The sequence below is a fragment of the Coregonus lavaretus genome (genome assembly GCF_964263955.1).
Source record: "Coregonus lavaretus genome assembly, contig: HAP1_SCAFFOLD_123, whole genome shotgun sequence".
Lineage (NCBI taxonomy): Eukaryota > Metazoa > Chordata > Actinopteri > Salmoniformes > Salmonidae > Coregonus > Coregonus lavaretus.
Genome location: NW_028165834.1, coordinates 277,827 through 292,992, shown reverse-complemented (window position 1 = coordinate 292,992; position 15,166 = coordinate 277,827). Strand labels below are relative to the sequence as shown.

General features: G+C 45.6%; 2 protein-coding genes across 2 annotated transcripts; one reads left to right on the top strand and one right to left on the bottom strand.

Moving 5' to 3' along the window:
• Window positions 1-1,434: 1,434 nt before the first annotated feature.
• On the top strand, window positions 1,435-4,722 carry LOC311115435 (toll-like receptor 13). Its single transcript, XM_084190612.1, has one exon. The coding sequence runs from the start codon at window positions 3,194-3,196 to the stop codon at window positions 4,160-4,162; it is 969 nt and encodes a 322-aa protein (XP_084046738.1). The 5' UTR covers window positions 1,435-3,193; the 3' UTR covers window positions 4,163-4,722.
• On the bottom strand, window positions 4,405-11,748 carry hpxb (hemopexin b). The gene is made up of 10 exons (XM_084190611.1): window positions 11,589-11,748; window positions 10,826-10,848; window positions 10,415-10,543; window positions 9,742-9,899; window positions 7,227-7,380; window positions 6,826-7,038; window positions 6,312-6,404; window positions 6,068-6,198; window positions 5,474-5,621; window positions 4,405-5,240 (listed from the first exon to the last, which is right to left on the bottom strand). The coding sequence occupies exons 1-10, from the start codon at window positions 11,651-11,653 to the stop codon at window positions 5,014-5,016; spliced, it is 1,341 nt and encodes a 446-aa protein (XP_084046737.1). The 5' UTR covers window positions 11,654-11,748; the 3' UTR covers window positions 4,405-5,013.
• Between the last annotated feature and the right edge of the window lie 3,418 nt (window positions 11,749-15,166).

Genomic DNA, 15,166 nt, shown 5'->3' with positions numbered 1-15,166 from the left:
GAGGTCCGTTGAGCCTACTCCCATACTACCGGAGTCTTGTCTTGTGGCACCGGTGGTGTGGGAGGTCGATGCCGAAATCGATCGAGCGAGCGTTGCGTACCGACCCCAGCCCTCCACAGTGTCCTGAGGGTCGGAAGTACGTTCCGCTCGAGATTCGGGATCGACTCATTTACTGGGCTCACACGTCACCCTCCTCTGGACATCCGGGTATTGGCCGGACAGTGCATTGTCTTAGCACTAAATACTGGTGGCCCACGTTAGCCAGGGATGTGAGGGTTTATGTCTCCTCCTGCTCGGTGTGCGCCCAGTGTAAGGCGCCCAGACACCTGCCCAGGGGTAAGTTACAACCCCTGCCCGTTCCACAACGACCATGGTCCCACCTCTCGGTGGATTTTATGACAGACCTTCCCCTCTCTCAGGGGAATACCACCATCCTGGTCGTTGTGGACCGGTTCTCTAAGGCCTGTCGTCTTCTCCCTATGTCGGGTCTTCCTACTGCCCTACAAACCACAGAGGCACTATTTACCCACGTCTTCCGGCATTACGGGGTACCCGAGGATATAGTGTCTGATCGAGGCCCCCAGTTTACCTCCCGAGTATGGAGAGCGTTCATGGAGCGTTTGGGGGTCTCGGTGAGCCTTACCTCAGGGTACCACCCGGAGAGTAACGGGCAGGTAGAACGAGTCAACCAGGATGTGGGTAGGTTTCTGAGGTCGTATTGCCAGGACCGGCCTGAAGAGTGGGCTCGGTACATTCCCTGGGCCGAGATGGCAGCAGAGCTAGATCGAGGCCCCTGTAGTGGATGATTGGATGAGGCGCTCGGAGGAGACGTGGAACGCTGCACACGTCCACCTGCAGCGGGCCATCCGTCGTCACAAGGCGAGCGCCGATCTCCACCGCAGTGAGGGGCCGGTGTACGCACCCGGAGATCGAGTCTGGCTCTCTACCAGAAACCTACCCCTCCGCCTGCCCTGCCGGAAGCTGGGTCGGCGGTTTGTGGGGCCTTTTAAAGTCCTGAGAAGATTGAACAAGGTGTGTTATAGGTTACATCTGCCTGTTGAATATAAGAATATTAACCCCTCGTTCCATGTGTCTCTTCTCAGGCCGGTGGTAGCTGGTCCACTCCAGGAAGGTGAGATAGGAGAGACTCCTCCGCCCCCACTGGACATCGAGGGGGCTCCGGCGTACACCGTTCGGTCCATCTTGGACTCAAGACGCCGGATGGGGGGTCTCCAGTATCTCGTGGAGTGGGAGGGGTACGGCCCGGAGGAGCGGTGCTGGGTGCCGCGGAGGGACATCCTAGACCCATCTCTCCTGTCGGAGTTCCACCGGGACCATCCCGCGCGCCCTGCTCAGCGCCCTCCTGGTCGTCCTCGAGGCCGGGGTCGGCGCACGGCTGGAGCCGCGCGTCAAGGGGGGGGGGGTACTGTCACGGTTTCGGCCGAGGCTGCTCCTCCTCCTTGTTCGGGCAGGTTTCGGCGGTCGTCATCCCCGGAGTACTAGCTGCCACCGATCTATGTTTCATGTTCGTTTGGTTTTGTCTTGATGTTGTACACCTGTGTCTAGTTAGTCCTCATTAGTGTCCTATTTAGTTCTCGTTGTGTGTGTATGGTGTTGTGTGTGATTGCTCCTCTGTTTGGTGTTCTGAGCTACGTATTCTTCCCTCCGTTGTTTGGAGAGGTTTTCGCACATGTTAGTGCGCCTTTTGTTTGACGCCTGTGTGCGCCTTTATTTCGCCTCCGGGCTTATTGTTCTCGTGTACTACGTGAATAACTCACTAAAGTCTTTTGGACTTAGCTTCTGCGTCCTGCGCTTGATTCCTGCACCACACCCACCTTCAGCACCCCTGACAATTAGGCCCTAACCTATGTATTTCACATGACTGGGAATACAGATATGCATCTGTTGGTCACAGATACCTTTTTTTTTTAAAGCTAGGGGTGTGGATCAGAAAACCAGTCAGTATCTGGTGTGACCACCATTTGCCTCATGCAGCGCGACACATCTCCTTCGCATAGATTTGATCAAGCTGTTGATTGTGGCCTGTGGAATGTTGTCCCAAACATGCTCAATGGGTGACATGTCTGGTGAGTATGCAGGCCATGGAAGAACTGGGACATTTTCAGCTTCCAGGAATTGTGTACAGATCCTTGCGACATGGGACCATGCATGATCATGCTGAAACATAAGGTGATGGCGGTGGATAAATGGCACGACAATGGGCATCAGGATCTCATCACGGTATCGCTTTGCATTAAAATTGCCATCGATAAAATGCAATTGTGTTTGTTGTCCGTAGCTTATGCCTGCCCATACCATAACCCCACCGCAACCATGGGGCACTCTGTCCACAACGTTGACATCAGCAAACCGCTCGCCCACACGATGCCTTCTTCCCAGCGCAGTTGAAAACGGGATTCATCTGTGAAGAGCACACTTCTCCAGCATGCCAGTGGCCATCGAAGGTGAGCATTTGCCCACTGAAGTCAGTTACGACGCCAAACTACATTCAGGTCAAGACCCTGGTGAGGACGATGAGCACGCAAATGAGCTTCTCTGAGACGGTTTCTGACAGTTTGTGCAGAAATCCTTTGGTTGTGCAAACCCACAGTTTCATCAGCTATCCGGGTGGCTGGTCTCAGACAATCCCGCAGGTGAAGAAGCCGGATGTGGAGGTCCTGGGCTGGTGTAGTTACACGTGGTTGGCGGTTGTGAGACCAGTTGGACATACTGCCAAATTCTGGAAAAAAGTGTTGTAGGCGGCTTATGGTAGAGAAATTAACATTAACTTCTCTGGCAACAGCTCTGATGGACATTCCTGCAGGGATTTACTTGTGTGGGTTGAGCAGTAATCAAAACATTTTGTATTTCACCAACAGTGGGAAATTGGAATGAAAAAAGTGTTGTTGTTAGAACCAGTTTGATGTTTGGATCAGAATCCCCTTAGTTCTAGGAAATATCTCAGTTCTCGGAAAGTTCCCTTATATGGTGAGCATCAGTATTTTATTCAGTCCAATTTTGAGAGGGAGCAGACAAATCTTTATTGGTATTCCAGGCAGGGAATCTTAATATTAAGGAGCTGCACCCAAACACATTTATTCACACACCCCGGTTGTGGTTCCTTGATATCAGTAAGAATGAGTTCACAGCCCTCACACCAAAGCTGTTTCACCCAACCCCAAGGCTCAACAGAATGTACCTGTCCAAAGCCCGACTTCAGTCCTTAGATTTCCTCATAGGAGCAAACCTCAGTAGAGTCACTTTCTTGCAGGTGAGCAAGAATGACATAACATTAGTCAATGAGACAGTGTTGCGGTATCTCCCTGCCTTGACATACCTGGACATGCAAGATAATGCTTTCACCTGTGGCTGCAGCGATGCTTGGTTTGTCCAGTGGATGGAGAGCGACAACCAAACACAAGTTGTTGGTGCAGGAGAATTTACCTGCAACTATCCTGCTGAGCTAAAGGGCACCAAGCTGTTGGACGTTGAGCTTCAGTTCTGTACAGTACACTTAGGACTTTACTACTACATCTCTACCACTTCTCTCGTCCTCCTCACCCTGATAGCATCATTTGCCTACCACTTCCTGAAATGGCAGGTCATTTACGGATATTACCTCTTCCTGGCTTTCCTCTATGACACCAAGCAAAGGAATAAGTGCATGCCTCATGGCTGTCAGTACGATACGTTCATCTCCTACAACGCCCACGATGAACCCTGGGTCCTGAGGGAGCTGCTGCCAGAGCTGGAGGGAGAGCAGGACTGGAAGCTGTGTCTCCACCACCGGGACTTCCAGCCAGGCAAACCAATCATAGAGAAAATTATGGACGGCATCTATGGAAGCCGCAAGACCATCTGTTTGATCAGCCACCGCTACCTGGAGAGTGAGTGGTGCTCCCGGGAGATCCAGGTGGCCAGCTTCCGGCTCTTTGATGAGAAGAAGGACGTCCTGATTCTGGTGTTCCTGGAGGAGATTCATACCCACCAGCTGTCACCCTACCACCGGATGAGGAAGCTGGTGAAGAGACGATCCTACCTGAGTTGGCCCAGAGCTGGTGAGCACACCAGGGTCTTCTGGCAGCAACTACGGCTGGCTTTAGAGACCAAGGACAGCCCTGCTGAGGAAAATCCCATCCTCTCTGGAGTGGAGGCTCTGTGATTGTGACACCCTGATTTGAAACAACCATCACACTCTGAACCTTTTCTTTACAGCTACATGAGAATATCATTAAGCAATGCTTATACATTTGTAATAGGACATTTGATTAACCAGTTCATGATCACATTTACATGTAAGACTTATTTTTGCTTGTAATACTGTAGATGTACTTATCTGAATGTATTACTTGATTTTTCCTCTATCTTATTTATCTCATAAATGAATGCAATATAATCACACTATTTCAGTTTCTTTGTATCTTTTTAATTCAACTCATCTCTGTCATACAAAAATGTTAAGCATAAAATGTGATAATACAGTATTTGGGTGACTTGTGAGTTGTTGTGTCAAGTTAAAGTAACTGCCCAGGGTTTCCAGACTTTTATGAAATATTACCTATAATTATTTCCAATATGAGTGAAATAGTTTTATGTTAAATTATGTTAAAGTATGTTAAATTGCAGCTTTTCAACACAACAGAATGGTTTTGCCGTATACGATCATAAAAAATTAATGCGAGTAGAAAGCAGATTAGTCAGCTCATCCTCCAAAGGAGGAAATAGCAAGCATTATTTCAACATTCTGTTTGAGATACAAATTTAAGGTGGGGTTTTTTAAGTGTTTTTTCTCAATTATGCTTTGGCCACAAAAAAGATTATAGGATGAGTCAATAAATGTTTTTGGGTATGAGTTAAGGGAATATTAACTTTCACTGGACAGTTACTTTAACATGTGATTATATGTTTTGATAGCGAGTTTGGCAAATCTTCTAATAAGACCCCATGTTGTCTATTGAGTACATATGATCACAGTTGATATTCTTCAAAAAGGGATCTCACATAAACTGACTCCTATTCCACACAGCCCATCATTTCTGGGGTGATTTTCTTAGGCTCTGGGCGGATCCTGCTGAAAGCCAGGAGCCTGGGGGTCTCGTAGTGGTAGTACTCAGAGCCCACAAACACTTTGATGCCATCAGGGCCGCACGTGCCTGCCTCGATGCCGGAGATGGGCAGTGGGGCCTCTCTGGCTACTATCCTAGGGGTGGCAGACAGGTCAATGTCCTGCATCTTCTTTCCTGCATGGAGACATAGAGACAATGACATTTGTTTTCATCGAGTGTGTTAAAGGTCCAATGCAGCTTTTTTTTTATCTCAGTATCAAATCATTTCTGACACAGGAAAATCACGTTTTTGACTGCACTGGGCCTTTAAAATTGAGAACCTTAATTGTGAATATTGATGTAAAAAGATCAACAACACTTTTTGGGATAGATTTGAATGTACTCAAGTTCAATGTCCAATTAGTTACCTTGAATAATGTGCACAATATGGTGATCTGCACAAACAAAGGCTGCGTTCACAGGCCCTTCGATGCCCAGCTCCTCTTTCAGGCTTTTAGGGTAACCCTCAATCAGAGTGGAGGGAGCTGCTGATTTGTAGATGTAAACTTGGTCACCCTGTCAACAGGAAATGGTTCCATTCAGGTGTGTTTTATGTGCCATGGGACAAACAGAGGCATGATGGGTAACAAAACAGTTGACTGAATAAACATATTTTTCTATATACTCAAATCAAATAAATGTGTATTTGTCACATGCTTCGTAAACAACAAGTATAGACTAACAGTGAAATGCTTACTTATGGGTGTTTTTCCAACAATGCAGAGTTAAAGTGACACAAGGAATAAATACACAGTGAATAACAATAAAGAGTAAAAATAACATGGTTATAAAGGGACTACCAGTACCGAGTCGATGTGCAGGGGTACGAGGTAATTGAGGTAGCCATGTACAAATGTACATATACTGTAGGTAGGGGTACTGTAGTAAGTAAAGCTTTGAACATGTTATTTATTACAAGTGAAGTCCCTGTCTTCTCCTACATCCCGCAACCTTTGACCCACCTTGATGATGTAGATCTTGTCGCTGTAGGAGAAGACTGCGTCCACCCCGTTGGTCACTTCCTTCCAGGTTCTGGCAATGGGGAAGGCGTGTTTACCATCACGATGCGTGTCTAGACGCATATAAATATGACCTGAGGAATTGGGGCGGAAGTGAAAATTGGCAATTGTCCCCATACGAACTCAAGGATTAAAACAAGGTTACGCGAGTTGTGCACACAATTGAACACAAAGGCTTAGTTCTTACCAGTGAAGGCATAGGTTTTGCCTGAGTCGTCTGAGGTAATGGCATCCAGAGTCACTTCACTGCATTTGGGGACCTTTGCCTCACCGCCATGGCCTACAATCCAACAATAACACGTCTCAACACAATCCAAAAGCTTTTTTCTCTGAAATGGTGTTGTTATTACCATCATGCTGCTATTCATCTGTTTAATCTCACAGCATGTTCACTGTGCAGAGGAGGCTGGTGGGAGGAGTTATAGGAGGACGAGCTTATTGTAATGGCTGGAATGGAATAAATGGAACAGAGTCAAACATGTGGTTTCTATATGTTTGATGTGTTGATGATACTGTTCCATTTATACCATTCCAGCCAATACAATGAGCCCATCGTCCTATAGCTCTTTCCACCAGCCTTCTCTGACACTATGGTAATGTAAAGGTTTACCCTTAGCAACAATAACATGCTAATGATTATATTTTAATGAACTGATTTTGATAAAGGAGGAAGGGTAACATCCTTTGCATGGTTCTCTTACCGAAATTGGGGCACCTCATGAAGTAGTGCCTGGCGTCCTTGGGGTACGCTCCGTTCACCTCCCCAGATACAGGGTGGAACCGGGTGAAGTTGTGGCCATGGAAACAGTAGTATTGCTCTAGCCAACGGAAGGCAGACGTACAGTTGGGCAGGTGGGCCCACTGTCGCTCCTTTACTGACTGTGTGGCGATGTCATAGTTGTACACCTCTTCTCCTGTGAGGGAGAAAACATACGCAAGGCAGCTCACATTAGGACTAGAAAACTTGATATCCATAACACATTTCCTGGTATGTTGTCTCTGAATAATCTATAAATGTTTATAGCAATGAACCAGAGAAATGTTCATAATGTCCTTATGGGGGGGGGGGGGGGGGGGGGTATCAAAGGGTTAATAGGCTTACCCTTGAAGAATAGGACAGAGTCTGATGTACACTCTCCCTTGGGGCACTCCACCGCAGCATCCAGGTGGCTGGGCACCCCTGGGAAGTCCAGCTGGATGTCCTTGGGGTAGCCCTCCTCCAGATTGTGGTTATAGTAGCTGAACACCTTGTTGTCCTGTAATGGAGGAGGGATGGAGTATACTGAGTATGCTAAGTGAATGCTGTCAGGGGTGTCATGCACCCCCAAAATCTGAGGGCGCACAAAGTACATGAGGATGGCAATTTTTCAAACACCCGAAACAGCTTTTTCCTGCAATCTAGAGCCATAATCATTATGCTTAATTCTATGTAAAGAATATGTTTATTTTTTCTGCATATCTAAGCATATATCTTGAGCTTTCTGTCTCCTGACTGATGGTAATTTTTTTAAGGAAACTAAATATGCTTCTCTGCATCTCTGCTCAAACCTGGGTAAAAGATTGAAGGAATGTGAGTCTTATTCAGTACATATAGTAATTGCTTGCTTTCCTAAAGTCTACCAATCTTGCTAGCAGGCATGCCAGATAGTTAGACAAGCTAGCTACTCTAACTTGATTGATAGCCTGAAATGGTGTCTTGGTAACTAGTTATGAGGTTGGGAGATTGGGAACCTATCTGGGCTAGCTAAACCCAACTTCATAAAATTGCTAGGTGGCTAGTAGTACTACAGAGAAACCACAACAAAACATTTAACAAAAAAATTATACATACACTACCAGTCGAAAGTTTGGACACAAATACTCATTCCAGGGTTTTTCTTATTTTTTACTATTTTCTACATTGTAGAATAATAGTGAAGACATCAACACTATGAAATAACACATATGGAATCATGTAGTAACCAAAAAAGTGTTAAACAAATCAAAATATATTTTAGATTTTAGATTTTTCAAAGTAGCCACCCTTTGCCTTGATGACAGCTTTGCACACTCTTGGCATTTTCTCAACCAGCTTCATGAGGTAGTCACCTAGAATGCATTTCAACTAACAGGTGTGCCTTGTTAAAAGTTAATTGTGGAATTTGTTTAGTTCTTAATGCGTTTGAGCCAATCAGTTGTGTTGTGACAAGGTACGGGGGGGTATACAGAAGATAGCCCTATTTGGTAAAATACCAAGTCCATATTATGGCAAGAACAGCTCAAATAAGCAAAGAGAAATGACAGTCCATCATTACTTTAAGACATGAAGGTCAGTCAATCCGGAACATTTCAAGAACTTTGAAAGTTTCTTCAGGTACAGTCGCAAAAACCATCAAGCGCTATGATGAAACTGGCTCTCATGAAGACCGCCACAGGAATGAAAGACCCATAGTTACCTCTGCTGCAGAGGATAAGTTCATTAGAGTTACCAGCCTCAGATTGCAGCCCAAATAAATGCTTCACAGAGTTCAAGTAACAGACACATCTCAACATCAATTGTTCAGAGGAGACTGCGTGAATCAAGCCTTCATGGTCGAATTGCGGCAAAGAAACCACTACTAAAGGACATCAATAAGAAGAAGAGACTTGCTTGGGCCAAGAAACACGAGCAATGGACAATTTGAAATATTTGGTTCCAACCGCCGTGTCTTTGTGAGACGCAGAGTAGGATGATCTCCGCATGTGTGGTTCCCACCGTGAAGCATGGAGGAGGAGGTGTGATGGTGTGTGGGTGCTTTGCTGGTGACACTGTCTGTGATTTATTTAGAATTCAAGGTACACTTAACCAGCATGGCTACCACAGCATTCTGCAGCGATACGCCATCCCATCTGGTTTGCGCTTAGTGGGACTATCATTTGTTTTTCAACAGGACAATGACCCAAAACACACCTCCAGGCTGTGTAAGGGCTATTTGACCAAGAAGAAGAGTAATGGAGTGCTGCATCAGATGACCTGACCTCCACAATCACCAGACCTCAACCCAATGGAGCTGGTTTGGGATGAGTTAGACCGCAGAGTGAAGGAAAAGCAGCCAACAAGTGCTCAGCATATGTGGGAACTCCTTCAAGACTGTTGGAAAAGCATTCCAGGTGAAGCTGGTTGAGAGAATGCCAAGAGTGTGCAAAGCTGTCATCAAGGCAAATAATCTAAAATCTAAAATATATTTTGAGTTCTTTAACACTTTTTTGGTTACTACATGATTCCATATGTGTTATTTCATAGTTTTGATGTCTTCACTATTATTCTACAATGTAGAAAATAGTATTAATAAAGAAAAACCCTGGAATGAGTAGGTGTGTCTAAACTTTTGACTGGTACTGTATATAAATATATATATTTTTTTATGTATTTTTTACAGGACAAATGTGAGGGGGCACATTCCCCTGTGCCACCTATTGACATGATGCCTCTGAAGGGTGTTTACAATGGTATTGGTAGCACATGTTTAAAAAAAGTGTAGATGATTGCATAATTTGAGTTTGAAAAAGATTGCTCAAGCTGATGAGTCACTGGTAAAACTACGTGTTAAAGGGCCTATTCATATGGATATCGACTACATCATTGATATTGACAGTACCAGGAAAACATAGATGTGATCGTGGTCTTCAGGTTTTTCTTTGTTGTGCATGCGGAAGGCAGCGTCAATGTGCCCCAGGTGATGGTAGTCATCTAGCTCCTTGAAGGAGGCATTGGAGACCTGAGCTGGACCAGTGAAGCCCTTCCACAGGTGATCCCCTTAGAGGAGCATAGTTCAGATCTGGGATCAGATATGCTCATGGATATATAAGCTTGCACTCTCCGTACACACTAATATCTAGCACAAACCCCCATTTACAGGGCATGGTGGCCCATATCAAAATACCCACAAACTAATCCACTACACTCTTAGAAAAAAGGGTTCCAAAAGGGATGTTCTGCTGTCCCCATAGGAGAACCCTTTTTAGTTCCAGGTAGAACTCTTTTTGGTTCCAGGTAGAACTCTCTTGGGTTCCATGTAGAACCCTCTGGGGAAAGGTTTGTACATGGAACCCAGTAGGGTTCTACCTGGAACCAAAAAGGGTTCTTCAAAGAGTTATCCTATGGGGACAGCCGAAGAACCCTTTTACGTTCTAGATAGCTCTGTTTTTTCTAAGAGTGCACCCTTAACCCTGCCCATCCTGATGGGGACAAAATGACATATCATGACAATGACAAGCCCACTGTAGGGAGAATGAGGACAAGAAATAGGACTCATAACATGGTCCTGATACCCTTGAAGAAGAAGGTGTTTCCTTTCTCGTCGGGGGTGATGGCGTCAAACTCGATGCCGTCACACCGGTCTGGGTTGGCATTGTGGTGGGCCTCATCCTTGTGGTGGTCGTGGCCGTGGTCTAATGGACCTGTCAGAGTCAAGGTGAGGTGCAGGTTGAATTACTTTTCATTATTCAAACATTTCTCCACATGAAAGGGTGCGGTGTGGTTATTTGGAAGTCATGTATGCTACTCTCATTTAAAAACATGTAGGACATGCATAAGGGGCTGAAAGGGAATTGAATGACACGTGTTCCATGGCAAGTTGCAACCGTAGTTGTTTGCCTTGCCTAGCATGCCTGGATCAGTCAATGAGTTGTGAGGTCCTGCATTTTGACAGGCTGTTAAAGGAATATGGATATTAGACTCACCTGCCATCATTACATCATGGAGCCTGGGTAGAGAAGGAAGACGTTATTCATCATAAACCATAATGTCCTCATTCTGATGAGACATGAGACAGGTCATAGAGATGGGAAATTAGATAATACACTGCACATCATAACTCCACCCTCTGGGTAGATAGACCAATAATGATCCTGTATTATACACAGCCAAATAGAGCAGCTCAAAGGGATACCTGACTGATATGAAGGTGATCTGTAGTGATGAGGTAATGGGGTGAATCAGTGACAGAAGTGCTGAGGGACACGACTGACTTTGACCACTCTTTGTGTGTTTGGGTTATTGATCCTGCCTTGACCTCTGTGATATTGGCAAACAAACTTATGGAACTAACCCAGCCAATGTGGGGCAGCATAGTATCCAATTGTGTTGCATAAGACATGTCTTAACACAGCACAGCGAAGCCCATAATGTGTTGAATAAAGTAACAGTTTAACAAAGTAAGTACAGAGGCAATTTAGAGGCAGTGTATTTTGCTGTGGCTACAGTGAACGTGGATGAGAGAATAATAAGAAGCCATTTTGGTAGCCTAGCGTTTAAGAGCGTTGGCCCAGTAACTGAAAGGCCGCTGGTTCGAATCCCCGAGCCGACTAGGTGAAAAATCTGTCGATGTGCTGTTGAGCAAAACACTTAACCCTAATTGCTCCTGTAAGTCGCTTTGGATAAGAGCATCTGCTAAATGACTAAAATGTAAATGTAAAGGCTTGGCAGTTGATCAGTAGTACTCACGTTGGAGCAGCATTGCTGAGTGCTAGTGCCAAGCACAGGCAGAGTGTTTGGGAGAGAAGCATCATGTTGAGCGGTCCTCCTTTGGGTCCAGGTACTGAAGAGAGCTGAGCTGAGAAAGGTGCCTGAGCAGGAGCTGACCAGACTGTTTATACTGGATCTGGCTGTGAGTCGGTGGATTTCCCAATATGCCTTTGTGTGTGGGAGTGTGGGTGGTTCTATGCTCTGTTTGCTTAAAGAGCAGGGGGAGTGTAGGAATCTTTGCTGTTGCAAAACTATTATTTCGCGGAAACAATGCAATCAATATGAGCACATTTAGAAATTAGTATAAATCCGACTATATGTTTATATGGCAAATTCTATTTTGATAAGATGAAAATATTGAACATGTTGGGATGTTACATCTGGTTTGACCAACATAAATGGGTCAGATGAAATATAATTTCCTGGTTCCAAGTGGCACACTTTTGGCAAGTTTTAGCCAGGACTTTGTACAAGTGGGTTCATACAGTAGGAACACAGATATCAGAGTCAGACAGACAGGGAGATAAACAACAGTCTGTGACATAAGGACCCTTGCTCTATCATTTGAAACTGTAGACACTGGATTTCTAAGAAAGAAGTCAAAATAAAGAACAAGTACATTGCAATAAAGATTTAAACCCAATCCACATTTTATTTCAATATTTCCAATGTAATTAACAATCAATACACCTCAAATGGGATTAAATCCACAGTATATTTGATTATATTTGAGGTGGCAGTCTCATGATAAATGTATTTAATTTGACTGAGTCATTATTATAGCGTAGGCTATTACACCTTACTGTATTTCACAACATAACTACTGGGGATAGACAACATTTCAAAAGCTATTAGATATCAACCGTACAAATATTTTTGCAGTCAGATTGCAGTATAACTGCAGTACACTGTAGTATAACTGTAGTTAGAGTGCAGTATAACTGCAGTATGCTGCAAATACTGTGTCCAAAATACCACTTTTTTTTACTGCAGTAATTTTGCAGTGTAACTGCAGTTACAGTGCAGTATAACTGCAGTTCAAATGCAGTACACTGCAGTTATTCTGCAATTACTGCGTCCAAAATACCACAGTCGACTGCAGTTACTGCACTTTTACTGCAGTTTCAAAACTGAAATCTTTTTTTGTAAGGGCAGAGGTTAAATTACAGAAATATCACACACCTTGTTGTTACACATTATATGAATTGGCCAATTTTGCGAACAGTTAGTTTATTTTGTGAGTAATCAACTACTCATAACAACAGCAAGCCATATCAAATGTGTCTTCAATTTCCATTGAAATACCTATAACGCTAATAACAGATACAAAGTTCCACCCTTATTTTTGGGTCAGTGTTATCACGGATCCTTGGGACATCCCTACTCTAAACCCTAACCCTAACCCTAACCCTAACCCTAACCCTAACCCTAACCCTAACCCCTACCCTTACCCTAGCCCTAACCTTAACCATAACCCTTACCTAACTCTAACCTTAACCCTTACCTTAAACATTTAAATGTCAACTTCAATGAGGTAGAGATGTTCCAACAATCCCGGATAGCACGGACCCTTAATTTTGTGTTATATGGTGTAAATAATTCACTGCATCTCTACACTGTAGTAGCTATTAAAATACAATTATGCTTCTGCTAAATATATTTTTGCTATATACAGCTATTCTTCACCAGTTTCATATGGTTCATTATCAAACTATGATTGTCGCATTTAAGACAATGGCCAAATTAAAAACAAGCTAAAACATTTGCTGCAAAGGAAATTGTCCTCTGTGATAATAAAGATGTCATCTTCTCTAATGTCCTCCACAACTCTATACAGTCTGTCTTCTTTCATTGTAACTTCAGATTCACTATTTTTGGAAGAACTCATGAAATTCTCAACACGATTCTCTAGGATTATGCCAAAGTAGTTGTTATTGACTGTATTCTGCATCTGTGTTCACTAGTGAATGACAACTTCTTCATCATCTTCATCTTGCCATCTTCATCTTGCCATCTTCATCTTGCCACCTTCCTCTTGTCAGCTTCACCCCTCCAGTGCCTCACTTGTATTGGTAGATCTTGATACAGTGGTTCATGCTGTCTGACACCACTAGCTGGCCCTCCGGCAGCAGGGCCAGGCCTCGGGGGCTGCTCAGACCCTGGGTAACAAGGGGCCAGCCTAGGCCCTTGGCAGGGTACAGCAGGACGCGGTGCAGCCTGCCCCAGTCTGCAACCAGAACATCCCCATCACTGTCGATGCTGAGGCCCCAGGGGCAGGCCAGGACGGGCCCCATGCCGGAGCACACCCCCAGGACACGGATGGTGTTCCAGCCAGGTTCCAGCACTCGGATGCAAGGCGCACGGCCAGTCTCGTTGCCCCGCTCAGACACAGCCATCAGCCCAGAGGTCAGGCAGGCAGCCACCAGGTAGGGCCTGTGGAATCCTGTGACGATGGTGCGCTCCAGCCTGGCGCCTGTCTTGGGGTCCAACATCAGGGCAGTTAGAGTTCCACGCTTGATGTCGGCCACCAGGAACTCATCCAGACGGGTGACGGTCACTCCCCTGGGTGCATCTAGCTCTTCATTGGTGGATCCTATCACGTTACCCCCGAATGTCTGCAGGAGGCGTCCATGACGGCTGAACACCAGCATGGCATGCTCTGCAGCACAGGTCAGTGCAATGAGGCCCTTGTCGTTCACAGCCGCGTCAAAGTAGTTGCAGATGCGGGCAGATCTCTCAGTTCCGGTAGGGGACACCTGCTGCACAACATTCTTCTGAAGGTCGGTCACCTGAATTCGGGCGTTCCCACAGTCCACCACAAAGAGCTGCCCTTTGACAGTGGCATGGAGCCCGCTGGGCAGGTTGAAGTCAGAGCGCCCTGAGCCCTGTTTTCCAAACTGCTTGATCAGATTTGCTGACTCAAAGGCACTTGAACCTGCTTCCTCCTCCAGGTCTCTCAGGATTGGCTCTGGTTTGTCTCTCCTTCTATTGTCTGATTGTTTCTCCTTGGCTATAGGGTGGCTTTCGCCGTCAATAGCCGACATGGACAGAGATCGGCTCACATGGTTAGAACCTACACTCCTTCCCTGGGATCTTGATTCTCTTTCATCCCAGCTTGTGGGGCTTCTGCCGCCAGACTCAGATCCATTCCCTTGCTCCAGGGTTGAGGAGGCAGATGATAGACAGGAGTGTTTGTCTCTCTTAAATCCCAGGTGAGCACCCTTTCCCCCATTGATCAAGGGACGGGTCTTGCTGGAGAGGTCCGCTGTCGACATGGCGCGTCGGTGTTCCTGGTTCAGGGAGCCATTGTTACTATGAGAGGGGCTGGTGATGTAGGTGTAGCAGTCCTCACTGCCAGCTGGGGATGGGGGTCTCCCTCCATTAGTGGATGTTCCACGGGGGGATTTGCTGGGTGTCAGGTTTTGACGTGAGCGAGCACGTCTTGAAGAGAGGTCCAGGAGGCTGTAGCTGGGACGGGGTCCTCCACGGCTGGTCTTGGGAGAGGTCTGTGGTTGGTCACTACGTTCAGATCTGCCGCCTTCTGTAGGGCAGGAGGG